Here is a 22931-nt window from a genome sequence, read left to right as displayed (position 1 = left end):
TTCTTAACAAAACCTTATTTTTTCTCTCTCTCTCTCATTCTCTCCTCTGCTGAGGAGATGGTCCCCATTTGCAGTGTAATATATGCATCTCCGCTTTGATCTCACAGTGATAATAATTCTTAGGAGTTATTTACTTGGTTTTGAAAATGCTTCAAAGCGGTGTCAAAGTTTCTCTGCTTTAGGGGTGCTTGTGTATTCGGCTGGCTCTTGGGGCTGCGGATGACAGGTCCTCTGTTCTAGGTGTAGGCTTTTTCAAGTCATAGCCCTCAGCAAAACATCAAATTACCCAGCGCCGACCACAGCCCCTTCCTCTCCCCACAGCCCCTGTTAATATATGATACCATATATATTAAATACTTATGCTTTACAAGGTGTATTTTATGCACAATGAAAAGTGATTGTTTGAGGTAGCCTTAGGGATACTTTACTCTACAAGGAAGGAGGGGAAACACAGCAGAGAGAGAGAGTGTAGACCATATCAAGTCTGGTTTTTACAGGACTTGCTGCCTGAAGGCCTTTGTAAATAAATAATGATCAACAGATTGGCTGTGGGTTTTTGAAAAGCATGTTTTTGTCAGTTTGCATGATGGGGAGAACTTTCAAAGCGAGAGGCTGCCTTCATAGCCTGCTGGAGAGGGATTGGGGGAGCATACCCATCCCCAGCTAGCGACTGCTGAGCGATGCACTGGAATAACTCTGTTTGAAATATACACTGAGGGACGGTTGGAGAGGGACGGTTGGAGAGGGACGGTTGGGGAGAGAGGGAGTGGGGGTATAGAGAGGGAGAGACGGGGGAGGGGGAGGGAGAGAAAGAGGGCAATTTCTCCTTTGTTATGGGCTGTCTTTTATTGCCTAGGTTACTTCATTGTACAGTTAGGGTACACCCACAATTTACTTAGCAGAAACTATAGGCCTTTTCTTTAGGCAAGGCAATTAAATGCAAATATATTGCAATGTACAGTAAATTCTCTTTTGAATTTTCATTTTCTAGCCGATTTAAATGTTTTTGTACTGGCTAGATATCTGATATCTGAAACTGTTAGTCTGGGAGCCGGCGCAGCCTGTGTAAATACAAAGTAATTTCCCAATCCGCCAATCTGACATGGCATTGAGCCAACGAGCTGTGTTCGCCATAACCATCGTAGCGTTCTGTTCCACACGTGAACGACATGCTCCTGTCCGGGAATTAACACCATTCTAACCCTTTTGATGGGTAAGGAGACTAATTGTGCTATACTCAGAACGTCACACATATGTCCCCTGGGCGTGGTGTGGCGGACACAAGTGTCATGTCTGTTAACCTCCAGTTCCCTTGATTGGTTCTAGGGTAGAGGAAAGAGAGAGAGAAGGGGAGAGGGGAGGAGCAAAGGAGAGAAAAATAGAGGTGAGGAATGGAAAGGAGAGGAGGAGATGAGAGAGGAGAGGAGAGGGGAGAAGAGGTAATAGGGGAGAGGAGGAGAGAGAGGAGAGGAAATAGGGGAGAGGAGGAGAGGAGAGGAAATAGGGGAGAGGAGATGAGAGAAAATAGGGGAGAGGAGGAGAGGAAATAGGAGAGGGAGAGAGGAGAGAAGAGAGGGGGGAGAGGAGGAGAGAAGGGAGGAGAGAAGACAGGAAGACAATTGTCACCGCTGACAGTTGTGTGAAAGATAGCCATCTTTGACAGGGGAGGAGGAGGTGCCTGCCTGCCTTCCTGCACCAGTCAGCCCCCGCATGCTCTGATTGAAGTGACAGGGACTTGTGGAGAGTGGCGCAACACACGGCTCAGAATGAAATATTCAGCCAGGGTGTAAAAGCACTAAACGCTGTCAGAGTTATTAACACCTGCACCAACTGATTTAATCTATCTCCATACAGACAGAGAGGGATGGAGAGAGGGAGGGAGAGAGAGAGGGGGGGAGAGAGAGGGGGGGGGAGAGGGAGGGAGAGAGGGAGGGAGAGAGAGAGGTAGGGAGAGAGAGAGGGAGGGAGGTACAGACAGAGAGGGATGGAGAGAGGGATGGAGAGAGGGAGGGAGAGAGGGAGAGAGAGAGAGAGAGAGAGAGAGAGAGAGAGAGAGAGAGAGAGAGAGAGAGGGAGGGAGGGAGGGAGGGAGGGAGGGAGGGAGGGAGGGAGGGAGGGAGGGAGGGAGGGAGGGAGGGAGGGAGGGAGGGAGGGAGGGAGGTACAGACAGAGATGGAGAGACAGAGAGAGAGACACGAAGAGAGAGAGGAATGGAGGTTGGGAACTAATTTACACATTTTTGATGTGATATTTCTTGCAATGAAATGGAAGCCAAATGTAGGAGCATCAGAGAGACTTGTCACACAGAGTGCCACTGGTGATCGAACAGAGAGAGCGTGATGGAAGGAGATGTGCTGTATGTCAAACACCCATGATGTTTTCTCACACGTTACGCCAATGTCACCCTCAAAAAGAAACACAAAGATGCTGTATGAAGCCGTTTCTTACCCTGCTCTTTAATTTGTTCAAGAGACGAGTGTCATAAGTCTTCGATAAATGTGCATGTTTTGAACACAAAATACAGTAAAAAACAAAACAAGTTTTCAGGATATCCTAAGGGTTCTTACTTACTTTCAATAACTTAGGGCAATGATGCAGACAATAGCTTTGTGAACATTAAGGCTGGTGTTACATGCAACTTTGGTTGCTACTTTATTTCAACTTTGTGCAAGTAATTGCAAGTAACAGCCAATCAAAATGAATGCTTTTATCACATGATCCATTCGAAGGTTCTGAACTCCGGCCCAGTTGTCATGTCAACACAGATGTCAGTGCTGTATAATTAGATATTGGCATCAGGGCTACTAAAGGTTTATGTACATGCTTTGGCAGTCAATACATGTATTTCTTAAGTGAACCCAGACCTGTCTCTTACCAGTTTCAACTGAAATTGTTCAACATGAACTCCATTGATGTTAGCTAGCTAGTTAGCTTAGTTCGTTGTTAGCTTAGTTCGTTGCTAGCTTGGTTAGGTCTTTGTTAGTTTGATTAGAACAGTGCTGGCAATTTCATTTTGGCTAGCTAGCTAAATTGTACAGCCAACATTTTGTCTAAATCGATCCTCAATCAATAACCAAATGTTTGGATGAATAAATAATTTGTGAAATCACGATTTAATGCAGCAGATGGCATTAGGTGAGTTTAGAATTCTCAACCCATATGGAATGATATGACTAAAGCAGCTTCAATTTGATTGGCTGTTGCGTGTTGAGTTTTTTTTGTGTATCAAAAAATTTATGAAATTATGTCACTTGCAACTGCAACTAAAATTGTGTGAAAGTTGCATCGTGTGACCCCAGAGTAAGAGTTTCTGAGGTGATACCGACAGAGGGAGCGAATTCCCTGTAGACCCATGGTAGACATCAGAGGGAAACCTTTGTAGTCCGGCCCCTGGCTCTCAGCTCAAACACTGATTCCGTGTTTCTCAATCTTGGGGACCCCTATGGGGTGCACATTTGTTCTGGCCCAGCACTAACATTAGTCTAAACAGGTGTATTAATTATGGGATAGTATAAAAATTTGCGCAGTAGAATTTCAAATCCTACTTTTTACATTTAATTAGAATGGGACCACACTGGGACTGATTGAGAGAAGAAGCTTCACTCCGCTCTTCCGTGGTCAGTGTTAACATTACAGCTGATAAAGCTCAGCGGTCCATCGCTGCGCTGCAGACAGTTTGCTGGTGGCATGCTGCTGATAAATCATTCATGGGCATCAGTTGGGAAAGCAAAATGTGATTGGTTCAAATTCCTGAAATATTTAAAGTCCTGTTGGAGCTTTTACTGTGGGCAGTGTCGTGAGCGAGGGGACGGGGCTAAAAGCCCTAAATTGGCGCTCCATTCTCATACCACAAAGTCAGCTTTGTCAGCGGTGACATAGTGGACACTCAGGCCTTGCTCTGTCCCCAATGCTGCTACCAATATCCTTCAACAACTTTCTGATGACTGGGTAGCTGTGGTATCTAGGGTTAGAGAAGGAAATGATAGTGAGTGATTCGTTTTAGGTTTCAACCAAATCTAGGTAATAATAAAACACATAAAAACCAAATAGCATCATTTTGACCATGGTGGTCCCCAGCTCATACTGTTGGTTGTTGTGTCATGTCCCCTCAGCAGGCATGATCCTCTACTAATCCCTGGGAACGAGCAGATGGAGAACATGGACATGAACTTGAAGCAGTATGACTCCACAGGAATGTTCCACTGGTGTCCGTCTAAAGAGATCGAGAAGGTCATCCTGGTGAGTGGTCATCTATGTCTCCCTGTAGGGTTGTCATGACACCGGTATTGTAGGGTTGCCATGACGCCAGTATTGTATGGTTGTCATGACACCAGTATTGTAGGGTTGTCATGACACCAGTATTGTAGGGTTGTCATGACACCAGTATTGTAGGGTTGTCATGACATCAGTATTGTAGGGTTGTCATGACATCAGGATTGTAGGGTTGTCATGACATCAGTATTGTAGGGTTGTCATGACACCAGTATTGTAGGGTTGTCATGACACCAGTATTGTAGGGTTGTCATGACACCAGTAGTGTAGGGTTGTCATGACATCAGTATTGTAGGGTTGTCATGACACCAGTATTGTAGGGTTGTCATGACATCAGTATTGTAGGGTTGTCATGACACCAGTATTGTAGGGTTGTCATGACATCAGTATTGTAGGGTTGTCATGACACCAGTATTGTAGGGTTGTCATGACACCAGTATTGTAGGGTTGTCATGACATCAGTATTGTAGGGTTGTCATGACATCAGTATTGTAGGGTTGTCATGACACCAGTATTGTAGGGTTGTCATGACATCAGTATTGTAGGGTTGTCATGACACCAGTATTGTAGGGTTGTCATGACATCAGTATTGTAGGGTTGTCATGACATCAGTATTGCCACACCCAGAAGTAGCATGTCAAGCAAACAAAGCATGAAGCAGATTTTATTTCTTGAGGAAAATAGCCACATGTTGTCCCACAGAGTTACATTTGTTTATTTTCCAAACTATAGCACAGAACATTTGACATAAAGACTTTTTTTTAAAAATGAGTTCATTCTGCTTTGTGTTTTAGTTCTTGCCACAGAAAATGTAAGTATCGTAGTATTTTGATACTGGTACCATGACAACCCCCCTGTAGAGTTAACTGAGTTGAACCATGGTTATTAACATCCAGTGTAGGGATACAGTACCTATCCATCAACAGATATGGTAGGTGTTGTTCTATAGTACGTGTGACTCCCAAGGTGATTTTCAGTTTGATGATACACACACACATGGATTTTGTATTGTAGATATGTGATAGTAGAGTAGTGGCCTGAGGGAACACACTTAATGTGTTGTGAAAAGTGTTATGAAATGTAATGTCATGTAATATTTTAAATTGTATATAACTGCCTAAATGTTGCCGGACCCCAGGAAGAGTAGCTCTTGCCATGGTAGCAGCTAATGGGGATCCATAATAAATACAAAGATACTAGGCTTTTACAAATCATGTACATGTGCACACTGTTTTTAGCTGTGTAGGCTGAGGAATATTAATTATGGAGTTGGCCATTTAGTATTTGCACTGATTGGGCCGAGAATAAAATATTGTTGAGGTTTGGTAGGCTCTAAAGAAACGGTTTCCCTCACATAGCAGTAACAACCACATACTAATAATGTATATCCACATTTCTCTCAATGCCTCTGTTGTTCCAAGGTGAGTCGACTGTTTTCTATGTACTGGGTCATAGTATAAAACCACCACAAGCATGGCTTTGAAAGCAATTTTATACACCTTACTCCTTAACCATTTAGAGTTCCAACTGCATTGAGCTGTACCGGGTTCACCTTGAGCCTAACACCTCAACGGGTGGGACTGCAGGGTTTCTCATCAGCACTCTGCCTCTCTCTGTTTTCTGACAGTGCTATGTGTTTGTCCCCTCTTTCTTTCTTTCTTTCTCTCGCCCCATTATTCTTTCTCTCTATTTCTGTCTCCATGTTTCTCACCACTCTCGCCCCTCTCTCTCTCCCTACTCAGACCCGGAGTGAGGCATCCATGACGGTGTTGAGCGGCCATGTAGTGGTCTGTATATTTGGAGATGTCACGTCCGCTCTAGTGGGGCTGCGAAACTTGGTGATGCCTTTGAGAGCCAGCAACTTCCATTATCACGAGCTGAAACCCATAGTGTTTGTGGGCTCGCTGGAGTACCTGAGGAGAGAGTGGGAAACCCTACACAACTTCCCCAAGGTCTCCATACTACCTGTGAGTACCGCTGTAATACCTAATGTTACGAGCCAAAGTTATACAACCGACAACATCATGCACTTACAATACAACACAATGCAAAATCATATCATACCATCCGCACTGCACTGTCTGTGAGTAGACCAATGTAACAACGCTCCAGAATTTCATACCAAACCCGGCTGTACAATACCTCTGATCCGGAAAAAGACACATTGTTGTTATTTTGACACAGTCGACTTGTATGTTCTTATCTCAGGTGACTTGTATGTTCTTATCTCAGGTGACTTGTATGTTCTTATCTCAGGTGACTTGTATGTTCTTATCTCAGGTGACTTGTATGTTCTTATCTCAGGTGACTTGTATGTTCTTATCTCAGGTGACTTGTATGTTCTTATCTCAGGTGACTTGTATGTTCTTATCTCAGGTGACTTGTATGTTCTTATCTCAGGTGACTTGTATGTTCTTATCTCAGGTGACTTGTATGTTCTTATCTCAGGTGACTTGTATGTTCTTATCTCAGGTGACTTGTATGTTCTTATCTCAGGTGACTTGTATGTTCTTATCTCAGGTGACTTGTATGTTCTTATCTCAGGTGACTTGTATGTTCCTATCTCAGGTGACTTATATGTTCTTATCTCAGGTGACTTGTATGTTCTTATCTCAGGTGACTTGTATGTTCTTATCTCAGGTGACTTATATGTTCTTATCTCAGGTGACTTGTATGTTCTTATCTCAGGTGACTTCTATGTTCTTATCTTAGGTGACTTGTATGTTCTTATCTCAGGTGACTTCTATGTTCTTATCTCAGGTGACTTGTATGTTCTTATCTCAGGTGACTTCTATGTTCTTATCTCAGGTGACTTCTATGTTCTTATCTTAGTTGACTTGTATGTTCTTATCTCAGGTGACTTCTATGTTCTTATCTCAGGTGACTTGTATGTTCTTATCTCAGGTGACTTGTATGTTCTTATCTCAGGTGACTTCTATGTTCTTATCTCAGGTGACTTGTATGTTCTTATCTCAGGTGACTTCTATGTTCTTATCTCAGGTGACTTGTATGTTCTTATCTCAGGTGACTTGTATGTTCTTATCTCAGGTGACTTGTATGTTCTTATCTCAGGTGACTTATATGTTCCTATCTCAGGTGACTTATGTTCTTATCTCAGGTGACTTGTATGTTCTTATCTCAGGTGACTTGTATGTTCTTATCTCAGGTGACTTCTATGTTCTTATCTCAGGTGACTTGTATGTTCTTATCTCAGGTGACTTCTATGTTCTTATCTCAGGTGACTTGTATGTTCTTATCTCAGGTGACTTGTATGTTCTTATCTCAGGTGACTTCTATGTTCTTATCTTAGTTGACTTGTATGTTCTTATCTCAGGTGACTTCTATGTTCTTATCTTAGTTGACTTGTATGTTCTTATCTCAGTTGACTTCTATGTTCTTATCCCAGGTGAATTGTATGTTCTTATCCCAGTTGACTTGTATGTTCTTATCCCAGTTGACTTCTATGTTCTTATCCCAGGTGAATTGTATGTTCTTATCCCAGTTGACTTGTATGTTCTTATCCCAGTTGACTTATGAGATTACTTCCCTTTATTGCCTCACATTGTCCGAATAGAAACAATCTAAGTTGAACAGTCAGGTGACTGAAAGCAGTGGTAAAGCAGTCATTTTGTATTTATTTATTTAACTAGGCAAGTCAGTTAAGAACAACTTGTTATTTACAGTGATGTTCTAGCAGTAATAGAAGTATAGCTTTAGTTAGTGATATAGTGGATTTATTTGTGATTAGTTGTGGTTGTTGTTGGTGGTGTTGTGGCTGTTCCTGTCAATTCCACAACTGGTTCTTGAATTCAATCTTCCATCCATTCACACCAGTGACAAAGGCTGCCTATTCATATGAAGTTACAATGCACTGCAGCTACCCTTCCCTGGCCATCTCAGATGTGAAACTCTGGCATGGCTGCCTGCTTTAGAGCTCGTTAACGCTGGCTTGACTAAGTAGCAGAGAGCCCTAAGAAACCAGGCCTGTTAGCCTTCAGCGTCTACTGCCCTTTAGATTAGTCCACGTCTCTGATTCCCCAGTGCCCAGTTAGATCAGCTGAATATCACCGCTGCAAAACTGCAATACTTGTTATCTAATCTCCCAAAGCTCCCCTCACTTAGTCTGTCATTTGTTTCCTCTCCCCTCTTCTCCCTCTCCTCTCTCTCTCTGTCCGTCTCTTTTCTTCACTGCGCCTGAAGGGTACGCCATTAAGCCGTGCAGATTTAAGGGCTGTCAACATCAACCTCTGCGACATGTGCGTGATACTGTCGGCCAATCAGAACAATATCGACGACGCCTCGCTGCAGGATAAGGAATGTATTCTGGCATCGCTCAACATAAAGTCTATGCAGTTTGACGACAGCATCGGGCTCTTGCAGGCAAACTCCCAAGGTAAGGACTGACTGGCCTACAAGATACTAGACTAGATACTAGAAAAGGTTTGTGACGCGTGGCTTGACTGGACCATTTTAGGTAAAAGTGATTTTGTTAAAAAAATTGCGACCCTAAAGACCTGGAGGGACTGAATCTTACGATAGACCAACCAACATCTAAGAAAAGATGCCACGCATTTCCCCATGGTTTAGGAGAAGGTCAATGCATTTATTTCTCCTGGTCTGAGTGAGTGATGCTGGCTCAGCTCCACAATGGATATAGTGAATCTGAGGTTCCTGTTCCCCATGTATTCACAGACATTATATCCTCTGTCATACTGGTTGAAGCCTATTGTTATCAATGATTGCGTCTTACATCATCTGTACCCATTCCACTGATACATATTTAGGTCCAAGATCCCACCTACACACACATGCACGCACGCACACACACACACACACATACTTTTTACATTTTTATTTTATTTCACCTTTATTTAACCAGGTAGGCCAGTTGAGAACAGGTTCTCAGTTCCAACTGTGACCTGGCCAAGATAGAGCAAAGCAGTGCGACACAACCAACAGTACAGAGTTACACATGGGATAAACAAACGTACAGTCAATAACACAATAGATAAGTCTATATACAGTGTGTGCAAAATGTAGTAAGATTAGGGAGGTAAGGCAATAAATAGGCCATAGTGGTGAAATAATTAGAATTTAGCAATTAAACACTAGAGTGATAGATGTGCAGAAGATGAATGTGCAAGTAGAGATACTGGGGTGCAAAGGAGAAGAAAAAAATAACAACATGGGGATGAGGTAGTTGGGTGGGCTATTTACAGATGGGCTGTGTACAGGTGCAATGATCGGTAAACTGCTCTGACAGCAGATGCTTAAAGTTAGTGAGGGAGATATAAGTCTCCAGCTTCAGTGATTTTTGCAATTCGTTCCAGTCATTGGCAACAGAGAACTGGAAGGAATGGTAGCCAAAGGAGGAGTTGGCTTTGGAGGTGACCAGTGAAATATTCCTGCTGGAGCGCCTGCTACGGGTGGGTGCTGCTATGGTGACCAGTGAGCTGAGATAAGGCGGAGCTTTACCTAGCAAAGACTTATAGATGACCTGGAGCCAGTGGGTTTGGCGACAAATATGAAGCAATACAACTAATGAAACTTGAAACACACACACAGGGGTACTATTTAATAGTGTTTTGCTTTGTGGATTCCTTCCTCTCAGAAAATCTATTCAGATGTGGGGTGTGAAATGTAAGCAAGGTGCACATTAATAAGTAAGGAGATGTATTGCTGGGGAGATGTTCACATGGCCGAGGTCTACGGTAGGATGTAGTCTGTAGACCGCAGATCTAAGTTGTGCCTGGGGCCTGAGAGGGGTGGAGGTGGGGGGTCCGTAGCAGGCACGCACACACACACATATACACACACACACACACACACACACACATATACACACACATTCACACACCCTTGCATTTGCTTCTCTGTGACAGGGAGCTGTAAAACATTTTATTTTGTGAGAAAATCTATTCCCCTCTTGTTTGTAAGTTCTAGAAGATTTTTTCCAAATGCATTCAAACCTTTTAAGGAATCCACTCATACAGTATATACTATCTGACTGATAGTCAATGATCTGTGTAGAACTCTCCCCTTTTCTTCATTTAACTTTGTCACTTGCAGCCCAACTGATTTTTACACATGTTTGAAGAACATCCCTGTATCTATTGTCAGAGTACTTTCACAATTAGATACTGGACTGCTTGTTTACACTGATAGTGGAAAAAGTATGTTTTTTACAGGCAATATCCAAAACCCAGTTGTCACTCTCTAGAGATATAAATGTCCTATTTTATAGATATGAAGCATACTCTGAGTGAGCTTCCAGTCTGACTGCTACAGATTGTCAAACCTAGCCTATTCCCAGTTTCAGTAACTGGCGTAACAAGGGTGTGTCTTTTTCAGTTCAGCCTCTAGTTTGTGATGAATGCAGAACTGGTGTGTCCTCTGTGGTGAGGAGGATGAAAAGATCCCTGTCAGAAAATGACCCCCCCCCCCTGAAACTTTGTGACCTGAATATATTCCCATCATGCATTATGTTTTGTCACTGCTGTACTGTAAAACTATAAGGTGGGTTTTGCTTTAGTCGGCACTAAATGATGGATGTCACAACACAGGTAATGCATTATGCATCTAGCATTACTGATTTAAGGTGTTTACTTGTCACTTTCAGGAAATGCAAAAATGTGAAGTCATGGGAATTCATGCCCTTGTCACTCGCCCCTTTTGTATTTCATGGTCGGGAATCGCACCTCTATTTTCCTGATAAAAGGTTTTCAGGATCCACTTCGCCAATTTTATGGTAACAACATGAAGCACATATAACATTTATGGAAGGCAGGCAGGTTGATGGAAGGATGTGAATGCTAAATATGTCTCTCAGCTGACCCCTAAAAGCACAATATCTATATTGACATTTTTAGGAAGCGCCTGCATTATTTTACCATCACCCCCTCCGTCCCCCTCTTCGCATCTTTTCATTCTTAGTAAGCACAGCAGCTTTTGCTGAATAGTGACATGTGACAGACACTAACTGTGCATTACATGGTCCGATCAACTTAGTGTTCTCATTTTAATGTTTTATTGTTGTTCTCGATTATAGTTTAGTTTTTCTCTTCTCAAAATGATGTATAACCTTTTCAATCACCGAACCTGTGGTAAATGATTTGTGAAATTATATTATTGTGATGTCAGTGTGGTATTAATGTGAGATCAGTGTTGTATTAATGTGAGATCAGTGTTGTATTAATGTGTGGTATTAATGTGCGATCAGTGTGGTATTAATGTGAGATCAGTGTGGTATTAATGTGAGATCAGTGTTGTATTAATGTGAGCTCAGAGTGGTATTAATGTGAGCTCAGAGTGGTATTAATGTGAGATCAGTGTGGTATTAATGTGAGATCAGTGTGGTATTAATGTGAGATCAGTGTTGTATTAATGTGAGATCAGTGTTGTATTAATGTGAGATCTGTGTTATATTAATGTGAGATCAGTGTGGTATTAATGTGAGATCAGTGTGGCATTAATGTGAGATCAGTGTGGTATTAATGTGAGATCAGTGTTGTATTAATGTGAGATCAGTGTGGTATTAATGTGAGATCAGTGTGGTATTAATGTGTGATCAGTGTGGTATTAATGTGAGATCAGTGTGGTATTAATGTGAGATCAGTGTGGTATTAATGTGTGATCAGTGTGGTATTAATGTGAGATCAGTGTGGTATTAATGTGAGATCAGTGTTATATTAATGTGAGATCAGTGTTGTATTAATGTGAGATCAGTGTGGTATTAATGTGAGATCAGTGTTGTATTAATGTGTGGTATTAATGTGCGATCAGTGTGGTATTAATGTGTGATCAGTGTGGTATTAATGTGAGATCAGTGTTGTATTAATGTGAGATCAGTGTGGTATTAATGTGAGATCAGTGTTGTATTAATGTGAGATCAGTGTTGTATTAATGTGAGATCAGTGTGGTATTAATGTGTGATCAGTGTGGTATTAATGTGAGATCAGTGTTGTATTAATGTGTGGTATTAATATGCGATCAGTGTGGTATTAATGTGTGATCAGTGTGGTATTAATGTGAGATCAGTGTGGTATTAATGTGAAATCAGTGTGGTATTAATGTGAGATCAGTGTGGTATTAATGTGAGATCAGTGTGGTATTAATGTGAGATCAGTGTTGTATTAATGTGAGATCAGTGTGGTATTAATGTGTGATCAGTGTGGTATTAATGTGAGATCAGTGTGGTATTAATGTGAGATCAGTGTTGTATTAATGTGAGATCAGTGTGGTATTAATGTGAGATCAGTGTTGTATTAATGTGAGATCAGTGTTGTATTAATGTGAGATCAGTGTGGTATTAATGTGAGATCAGTGTGGTATTAATGTGAGATCAGTGTGGTATTAATGTGAGATCAGTGTGGTATTAATGTGAGATCAGTGTTGTATTAATGTGAGATCAGTGTGGTATTAATGTGAGATCAGTGTGGTATTAATGTGAGATCAGTGTGGTATTAATGTGTGGTATTAATGTGAGATCAGTGTGGTATTAATGTGAGATCAGTGTGGTATTAATGTGAGATCAGTGTTGTATTAATGTGAGATCAGTGTTATATTAATGTGAGATCAGTGTTGTATTAATGTGAGATCAGTGTGGTATTAATGTGAGATCAGTGTGGTATTAATGTGAGATCAGTGTGGTATTAATGTGAGATCAGTGTTGTATTAATGTGTGGTATTAATGTGCGATCAGTGTGGTATTAATGTGTGATCAGTGTGGTATTAATGTGTGATCAGTGTGGTATTAATGTGTGGTATTAATGTGAGATCAGTGTGGTATTGATGTGTGATCAGTGTTGTATTAATGTGAGATCAGTGTGGTATTAATGTGAGATCAGTGTTGTATTAATGTGAGATCAGTGTGGTATTAATGTGAGATCAGTGTGGTATTAATGTGTGATCAGTGTTATATTAATGTGAGATCAGTGTGGTATTAATGTGAGATCAGTGTGGTATTAATGTGAGATCAGTGTATTAATGTGAGATCAGTGTGGTATTAATGTGAGAGCAGTGTGATATTAATGTGAGATCAGTGTGATATTGTTTTTTGTGTAGCTCCTTGTACTGTAATATTATATCTCATGGTCTTGTCTCTGTCTGTCTGTATTGCTGTGTCTGTGTACTGTTGGTTTCAATAATATACAGTGCATTCGGAAATTATTTAAACCTCTTGACCTTTTCCACATTTTGTTACGGTACAGCCTTATTCTAAAATGGATGAAATATTTTTTGCCCCTCATCAATCTACACGCAATAGCCCATAATTACATAGCGATAACAGGTATTTATAATTTTTTTTAAATGTATTACAAATTTAAAAAACAAATCAAGCTAAGTTACATAAGTATTCAGACCCTTTGAATTGATACTCAAAATTGAGATCAGGTGTATTTTGTTTCCATTGATCATCCTTGAGATGTTCTACTACATGATTGGAGTCCACCTGTGGTAAATTCAATTGATTGGACATGATTTTATAATGTCCCACAGTTGACAGTGCATGTCAGAGCAAAAACCAAGACATGAGGTTGACGGAATTGTCCGTAGAGCTCCGAGACAGGATTGTGTCGAGGCACAGATCTGGGGAAGGGTACCAAAACATTTATGCAGCATTTAAGGTCTCCAAGAACACAGTGGCCTCCATCATTCTTAAATGGAAGAAGTTTGGAACCACCAAGACTCTTCCTAGAGCTGGCCACCCGGTCAAACTGAGCAATCGGGGGAGAAGGGCATTGGTCAGGGAGGTGACCAAGAACCCGATGCTTACTCTGACAGAGCTCCAGAGTTCCTCTGTGGAAATGGGAGCACCTTCCAGAAAGGGGACAGCTTCCAGAAGGACAACCATCTCTGCAGCACTCCACCAATCAGGCCTTTATGGTAGAGTGGCCAGACGGAAGCCACTCCTCAGTAAAAGGCACATGACAGCCCGCTTGGAGTTTGCCAAAAGGCACCTAAAGGACTATCAGACTCTCAAGGACTCTCTTCTCTGGTCTGATGAAACCAAGATTGAACTCTTTGGCCTGAATGCCAAGTGTCACATCTAGAGAGAACCAGGCACCATCCCTACGGTGAAGCATGGTGGTGGCAGCATCATGCTTTGGGGATGTTTTTCAGCGGCAGGGACTTGGAGACCAGTCAGGATTGAGGCAAAGATGAACGGAGCAAAGTACAGAGAGATCCTTGATGAAAACCTGCTCCAGAGCACTCAGGACCTCAGACTGTGGCTAAGGTTCACCTTCCAACAGGAAAACAACCCTAAGCACACAGCCAAGACAACGCAGGAGTGGCTTCGGGACAAGTCTCTGAATATCCTTGAGTGGCCCAGCCAGAGCCCAGATTTGAACCCGATCAAACATCTCTGGAGAGACCTGAAAATAGCTGTGCAGCGACGCTCCCCATCCAACCTGACAGAGATTGAGAGGATCTGCAGAAAAGAATGGGAGAAACTCCCCAAATACAGGTGTGCCAAACTTGTAGCGTCATACCCAAGAAGACAAACTGCTGAGGGCCCAAAAAGGTTACACTTTTTTTTTGTTGCAAAAAATCCCTACTAGGGGGTAATGCAGGTTTTAACTAATTAACTAACAACAAAGAATATGATCTACATGATCAGTCTCTGTGTGTAAAATAAGTGGTTAATGTGAACCTCAATCACAGCTAAAAAATGTAAAGAAATCAATCCAATATTATTTGTTGCCTACACTTTACTGCAAATGACACTCAAGTCTTGAGAAAAAACAATACACTAATATTGCAGTTAGCCATGACAGCCTTTATAATAGAACGCTTGTGACCATGACAGCCTTTATAATAGAACACTTGTTACCATGACAGCCTTTATAATAGAACACTTGTTACCATGACAGCCTTTATAATAGAACACTTGTGACCATGACAGCCTTTATAATAGAACACTTGTTACCATGACAGCCTTTATAATAGAACACTTGTTACCATGACAGCCTTTATAATAGAACACTTGTTACCATGACAGCCTTTATAATAGAACACTTGTTACCATGACAGCCTTTATAATAGAATGCTTGTGACCATGACAGCCTTTATAATAGAACACTTGTGACCATGACAGCCTTTATAATAGAACACTTGTTACCATGACAGCCTTTATAATAGAACACTTGTTACCATGACAGCCTTTATAATAGAACACTTGTTACCATGACAGCCTTTATAATAGAACGCTTGTGACCATGACAGCCTTTATAATAGAACACTTGTGACCATGACAACCTTTATAATAGAACACTTGTGACCATGACAGCCTTTATAATAGAACGCTTGTGACCATGACAGCCTTTATAATAGAACGCTTGTGACCATGACAGCCTTTATAATAGAACACTTGTGACCATGACAGCCTTTATAATAGAACACTTGTTACCATGACAGCCTTTATAATAGAACACTTATTACCATTACAGCCTTTATAATAGAACACTTGTTACCATGACAGCCTTTATAATAGAACACTTGTTACCATGACAGCCTTTATAATAGAACGCTTGTGACCATGACATCCTTTATAATAGAACACTTGTTACCATGACAGCCTTTATAATAGAACACTTGTTACCATGACAGCCTTTATAATAGAACGCTTGTGACCATGACAGCCTTTATAATAGAACGCTTGTGACCATGACAACCTTTATAATAGAACACTTGTGACCATGACAGCCTTTATAATAGAACGCTTGTGACCATGACAGCCTTTATAATAGAACACTTGTGACCATGACAGCCTTTATAATAGAACACTTGTTACCATGACAGCCTTTATAATAGAACGCTTGTGACCGCACACATAAATATTACACTTGGGAAAAAAACATCATAAAGTAGAAATAGAATGAAACAAACAGGCATTTTATTTTTACTCTATTATAGTGGCCACTATAGTAGACATCGATCAAGTGCACAAGGCTACACGTGTGCAAAAATAACATTCACAGAGTAAAAAATGTAATTATCCCCCCTCACTCACACACAAGTTGTACTGTCAAGTTCAACACAAAAGCAATAGCTTTGGGCTACACTGTAGATTATTACATTGTACACTTTCTGCCTGTGGGCATCTGTTCTACGATGTACCAGCCGCAGAGCAGGAGACCCTTTGTTGGCATAATTGATCTCTTTCAGGCAGAGAGTACACCTGACATACCCCTTTTTATCCACTGTATTGAAAAAGTGAGAAATAGGGAAAGTGTGTGGTGTTCCTTTCACCTCTATAGTGGCATCCAGTTTAAGCCAGGCCTTGCTACACTTTTTATTTTAAACCTTTATTTAGTTAAGTCAGTTAAGAACAAATTTGTATTTACCGGCCAAACCCAGATGATGCTTGGCCAATTGTGCGCCGCCCTATGGGACTCCTAATCACGTCTGGATGTGATACAGCCTGGATTCTAACCAGGGTGTCTGTAGTGACACCTCTAGCACTGAGATGCAGTGCCTTAGACCGCTGAACCAGGGTCTGTAGTGACACCTCTAGGACTGAGATGCAGTGCCTTAGACCGCTGAACCAGGGTCTGTAGTGACACCTCTAGGACTGAGATGCAGTGCCTTAGACCGCTGAATCAGGGTCTGTAGTGACACCTCTAGGACTGAGATGCAGTGCCTTAGACCGCTGAACCAGGGTCTGTAGTGACACCTCTAGGACTGAGATGCAGTGCCTTAGACCGCTGCACCACTCGGGAGCCCCAATCCACTTGTTTAACTAGCAACGCCTCATTTTCACCTAATTCTGAAAATTAACCACATATTGTAGAGGGAAAACATTAGTTCACAGATAGTAGTTAGTTTGTTAGCTAGTTAACTAGTCAACATTTCACACAGATTGCCAGGGTCCAGTAAGCAACTAACGCGGTATAACTTGAGGAACGGCAAGGAGTTGTATACCAGTTAATACTATAGCGAATTGGTTAGGTTACTAATGTTAGTTCATCTGATGTTGTAATGTTAGCTAGCTAACGTTAGCTGTCTGACTTTATTAGCCAGCAAATTTTCACACCATAAACTCAATTATTAGATCAGTTAAGTTGGCTAATGTTGCTCAACATTTCTCTGGCTAGCTAACGGAGAATTCAATCCAGCTAGCAAGATAACGTTACTTAACAATGCTAACAATACTAGTACTTGTTCCACCATACTTTCTCCCTCACCTCAAACTGTCCAAATGCCAGTTGTTTCTCGGTTACAGCTCATGAAGTACACTTCATCACCCTCTCACCCCCGTCTCTGTGGTCAGGCTTTTCACCTACCTCTTCGTTATCGTTCAGGGGACGCGCTGCTGTAAATGGCAAACTGCCTTTCTACTCTCTGCTGTCTTTCCAGAGCGCACTCTGATGCTTTAACTAGCAAATTGGTTGTCTCTTCTCTCTCAAGTCGCATGCTGCATTCTGCTGTTATGTGAACGATTGGCTGAGGCTTGGATACAGCCAGTATTGCTCCAAATGCGCATCAGTCGTTTACTTACAGCCAGTAGTGTGATCCAAAGCCCCCCCAAACTTTTCTCATCGGATCTACACGAATCACGTAGGTCACCTATTTTGGATTCAAAACGGTGAATTTTGCCGAAAGGTGACTAGTTTGCATCCCTGCTTGAGGTTGTAATCGCTGCCAAAGGTGCTTCAACAAAGTACTCAGTAAAGGATCTGAATACTTATGTAAATGTTATATTTCAGTTTTTATTTTTAATACATTTGCAAAATCAAAGTTGACTGTGTTGTGTGTAGATTGATGTTGTGTGTAGATTGATGAGGGAAGAAAACAAGTTCATCAATTTTAGAAAAATGCTGTAACATAACAAAATGTGGAAAATGTCAAGGGGTCTGAATACTTTCCGAATGCACTGTATCTCGTGTTTTTTTTCTGTGTGATTTCAGTACATCTTGTTTTGTGTGCATCTCTGTGTCTGTAGGTTTCAACGTTTTTGTTTGTATCTCTGTGTCTGTAGGTTTCAATGGTTTTGTGTGTATCTCTCTGTGTCTGTAGGTTTCAATGGTTTTGTGTGTATCTCTCTGTGTCTATAGGTTTTCAATGGTTTTGTGTGTATCTCTCTGTGTCTGTAGGTTTCAATGGTTTTGTGTGTATCTCTCTGTGTCTATAGGTTTTCAATGGTTTTGTGTGTATCTCTCTGTGTCTATAGGTTTTCAATGGTTTTGTGTGTATCTCTCTGTGTCTATAGGTTTTCAATGGTTTTGTGTGTATCTCTCTGTGTCTATAGGTTTTCAATGGTTTTGTGTGTATCTCTCTGTGTCTATAGGTTTTCAATGGTTTTGTGTGTATCTCTCTGTGTCTATAGGTTTTCAATGGTTTTGTGTATATCCCTCTGTGTCTATAGGTTTTCAATGGTTTTGTGTGTATCTCTCTGTGTCTATAGGTTTTCAATGGTTTTGTGTGTATCTCTCTGTGTCTATAGGTTTTCAATGGTTTTGTGTGTATCTCTCTGTGTCTATAGGTTTTCAATGGTTTTGTGTGTATCTCTCTGTGTCTATAGGTTTTCAATGGTTTTGTGTGTATCTCTGTGTGTCTATAGGTTTTCAATGGTTTTGTGTATATCCCTCTGTGTCTATAGGTTTTCAATGGTTTTGTGTGTATCTCTCTGTGTCTATAGGTTTTCAATGGTTTTGTGTGTATCTCTCTGTGTCTATAGGTTTTCAATGGTTTTGTGTGTATCTCTGTGTGTCTATAGGTTTTCAATGGTTTTGTGTATATCCCTCTGTGTCTATAGGTTTTCAATGGTTTTGTGTATATCCCTCTGTGTCTATAGGTTTTCAATGGTTTTGTGTGTATCTCTCTGTGTCTATAGGTTTTCAATGGTTTTGTGTGTATCTCTGTGTCTGTACGTTTCAATGGTTTGGTGTGACTTTCTTTTTGTGCTCTGTGTAGGTTTCACGCCTCCTGGAATGGACCGGTCCTCTCCAGACAGCAGTCCAGTACATGGTTTAGCACGCCAGGCCTCCGTCACCACTGGCGCCAACATCCCCATCATCACTGAACTAGGTGAGAAACACACACCAACTGACCATTCACTAATGATTGCGGGCAAAACAGGTCCATAGAATGTCAATATTATGTCATTTCAACCACTTTCTGGTTGTTGTGATGTTATTTAAACCAGTTTTGCTTATTGGGAAAATACTGTGAAAATGTACACAGAGTTTGGCCAACTGACTTAGAGATTTGGCATCTTCAGGACCGCCATGTTGCCTTTAACAGTTCGGTGGACGTTCTTCTGCATTCTGGTTAGAATGCAAGTTTGAATGTTGTTGTTGTGGAACGTTTGGTGACAATGTGGAGGGTAGTTGGCGAAACTTAATTTTCTATGGCTGTGATGACTAATTCTAGCGATATATTGATGATAATGATTAGCGACTTTGGCCTGAGATTTGTGTGGAGCTAAATACAAAGCTGAGCAATTTTGGTAATTTCAAATGTCCCTCTCTTTGTGGAAGCTGAGATGTCTCATTACAAAGTCAGAACACTCACTTTTTCTATGTACCATTAGTCCATTAACTGCCTGATTGAGAGGGAGGGAGAGAGTAAAATGAGAGTGAGAGGGAGCTAAAATGGGTCCATTTAATAATAACAATGGTGCTGGCTATACTCTATAATAATCCCTGTGGTACAGGGGACTCATGAAAGTTTCACGTCTCTGAGGGATTCTAAATGACTAGAGACCAGGGTCGCTAGAACCACTATCCCCTCTGACTAAAGCACTAGAGACCCACCACTCTATCCCCTCTGACTAAAGCACTAGAGACCCACCACTCTATCCCCTCTGACTAAAGCACTGGAGACCCACCACTCTATCCCCTCTGACTAAAGCACTGGAGACCCACCACTCTATCCCCTCTGACTAAAGCACTGGAGACCCACCACTCTATCCCCTCTGACTAAAGCACTAGAGACCCACCACTCTATCCCCTCTGACTAAAGCACTGGAGACCCACCACTCTATCCCCTCTGACTAAAGCACTAGAGACCCACCACTCTATCCCCTCTGACTAAAGCACTGGAGACCCACCACTCTATCCCCTCTGACTAAAGCACTAGAGACCCACCACTCTATCCCCTCTGACTAAAGCACTGGAGACCCACCACTCTATCCCCTCTGACTAAAGCACTGGAGACCCACCACTCTATCCCCTCTGACTAAAGCACTGGAGACCCACCACTCTATCCCCTCTGACTAAAGCACTAGAGACCCACCACTCTATCTCCTCTGACTAAAGCACTAGAGACCCACCACTCTATCCCCTCTGACTAAAGCACTGGAGATCTGCCACTCTATCCCCTCTGACTAAAGCACTAGAGACCCACCACTCTATCCCCTCTGACTAAAGCACTAGAGACCCACCACTCTATCCCCTCTGACTAAAGCACTGGAGACCCACCACTCTATCCCCTCTGACTAAAGCACTGGAGATCTGCCACTCTATCCCCTCTGACTAAAGCACTAGAGACCCACCACTCTATCCCCTCTGACTAAAGCACTAGAGACCCACCACTCTATCCCCTCTGACTAAAGCACTAGAGACCCACCACTCTATCCCCTCTGACTAAAGCACTAGGAGACCCACCACTCTATCCCCTCTGACTAAAGCACTAGAGACCCACCACTCTATCCCCTCTGACTAAAGCACTAGAGACCCACCACTCTATCCCCTCTGACTAAAGCACTAGAGACCCACCACTCTATCCCCTCTGACTAAAGCACAGGAGACCCACCACTCTATCCCCTCTGACTAAAGCACTAGAGACTCACCACTCTATCCCCTCTGACTAAAGCACTAGAGACCCACCACTCTATCCCCTCTGACTAAAGCACTGGAGACCCACCACTCTATCCCCTCTGACTAAAGCACTAGAGACCCACCACTCTATCCCCTCTGACTAAAGCACTAGAGACCCACCACTCTATCCCCTCTGACTAAAGCACTGGAGACCCACCACTCTATCCCCTCTGACTAAAGCACTGGAGACCCACCACTCTATCCCCTCTGACTAAAGCCCTGGAGACCCACCACTCTATCCCCTCTGACTAAAGCACTGGAGACCCACCACTCTATCCCCTCTGACTAAAGCCCTGGAGACCCACCACTCTATCCCCTCTGACTAAAGCACTAGAGACCCACCACTCTATCCCCTCTGACTAAAGCACTGGAGACCTACCACTCTATCCCCTCTGACTAAAGCACTAGAGACCCACCACTCTGTCCCCTCTGACTAAAGCACTGGAGACCCACCACTCTATCCCCTCTGACTAAAGCACTAGAGACCCACCACTCTATCCCCTCTGACTAAAGCCCTGGAGACCCACCACTCTATCCCCTCTGACTAAAGCACTGGAGACCCACCACTCTATTCCCTCTGACTAAAGCACTAGAGACCCACCACTCTATCCCCTCTGACTAAAGCACTAGAGACCCACCACTCTATCCCCTCTGACTAAAGCACTAGAGACCCACCACTCTATCTCCTCTGACTAAAGCACTAGAGACCCACCACTCTATCCCCTCTGACTAAAGCACTGGAGACCCACCACTCTATCCCCTATGACTAAAGCACTAGAGAGCCACCACTCTATCCCCTCTGACTAAAGCACTAGAGACCCACCACTCTATCCCCTCTGACTAAAGCACTAGATACCCACCACTCTATCTCCTCTGACTAAAGCACTAGAGACCCACCACTCTATCCCCTCTGACTAAAGCACTGGAGACCCACCACTCTATCCCCTCTGACTAAAGCACTAGAGACTCACCACTCTATCCCCTCTGACTAAAGCACTGGAGACCCACCACTCTATCCCCTCTGACTAAAGCACTAGAGACCCACCACTCTATCCCCTCTGACTAAAGCACTGGAGACCCACCACTCTATCCCCTATGACTAAAGCACTAGAGACCCACCACTCTATCCCCTCTGACTAAAGCACTAGAGACCCACCACTCTATCCCCTCTGACTAAAGCACTAGATACCCACCACTCTATCTCCTCTGACTAAAGCACTAGAGACCCACCACTCTATCCCCTCTGACTAAAGCACTGGAGACCCACCACTCTATCCCCTCTGACTAAAGCACTAGAGACCCACCACTCTATCCCCTCTGACTAAAGCACTAGAGACCCACCACTCTATCCCCTCTGACTAAAGCACTAGAGACCCACCACTCTATCCCCTCTGACTAAAGCACTAGAGACCCACCACTCTATCCCCTCTGACTAAAGCACTGGAGACCCACCACTCTATCCCCTCTGACTAAAGCACTAGAGACCCACCACTCTATCCCCTCTGACTAAAGCACTGGAGACCCACCACTCTATCCCCTCTGACTAAAGCACTAGAGACCCACCACTCTATCCCCTCTGACTAAAGCACTAGAGACCCACCACTCTATCCCCTCTGACTAAAGCACTGGAGACCCACCACTCTATCCCCTCTGACTAAAGCACTAGAGACCCACCACTCTATCCCCTCTGACTAAAGCACTAGAGACCCACCACTCTATCTCCTCTGACTAAAGCACTAGAGACCCACCACTCTATCCCCTCTGACTAAAGCACTGGAGACCCACCACTCTATCCCCTCTGACTAAAGCACTAGAGACCCACCACTCTATCCCCTC

At 42.7% G+C, this 22931-nt stretch overlaps 1 protein-coding gene across 9 annotated transcripts in view; it reads left to right on the top strand.

The window, feature by feature from the left end:
* Positions 1-22931, top strand: part of LOC139562676 (calcium-activated potassium channel subunit alpha-1a-like) — a 344203-nt gene that overhangs the window by 299107 nt on the left and 22165 nt on the right. For 5 of the 9 annotated variants that reach the window (XM_071380568.1, XM_071380575.1, XM_071380570.1 and 2 more), the window contains 4 exons: positions 4116-4239; positions 6015-6239; positions 8473-8665; positions 19189-19302. In XM_071380568.1, the coding sequence (XP_071236669.1) occupies positions 4116-4239; positions 6015-6239; positions 8473-8665; positions 19189-19302 (656 nt within the window). Of the gene's footprint in view, positions 1-4112; positions 4240-6014; positions 6240-8472; positions 8666-19188; positions 19303-22931 lie in introns of all 9 variants that reach the window. The other 4 variants (XM_071380567.1, XM_071380569.1, XM_071380571.1 and 1 more) reach the window with 1 other exon arrangement.

This window comes from Salvelinus alpinus, chromosome 32, assembly GCF_045679555.1.
Source record: "Salvelinus alpinus chromosome 32, SLU_Salpinus.1, whole genome shotgun sequence".
Lineage (NCBI taxonomy): Eukaryota > Metazoa > Chordata > Actinopteri > Salmoniformes > Salmonidae > Salvelinus > Salvelinus alpinus.
The sequence above is the reverse complement of the archived record's forward strand: the minus strand, read 5'-3'. Positions and strand labels throughout refer to the sequence as shown.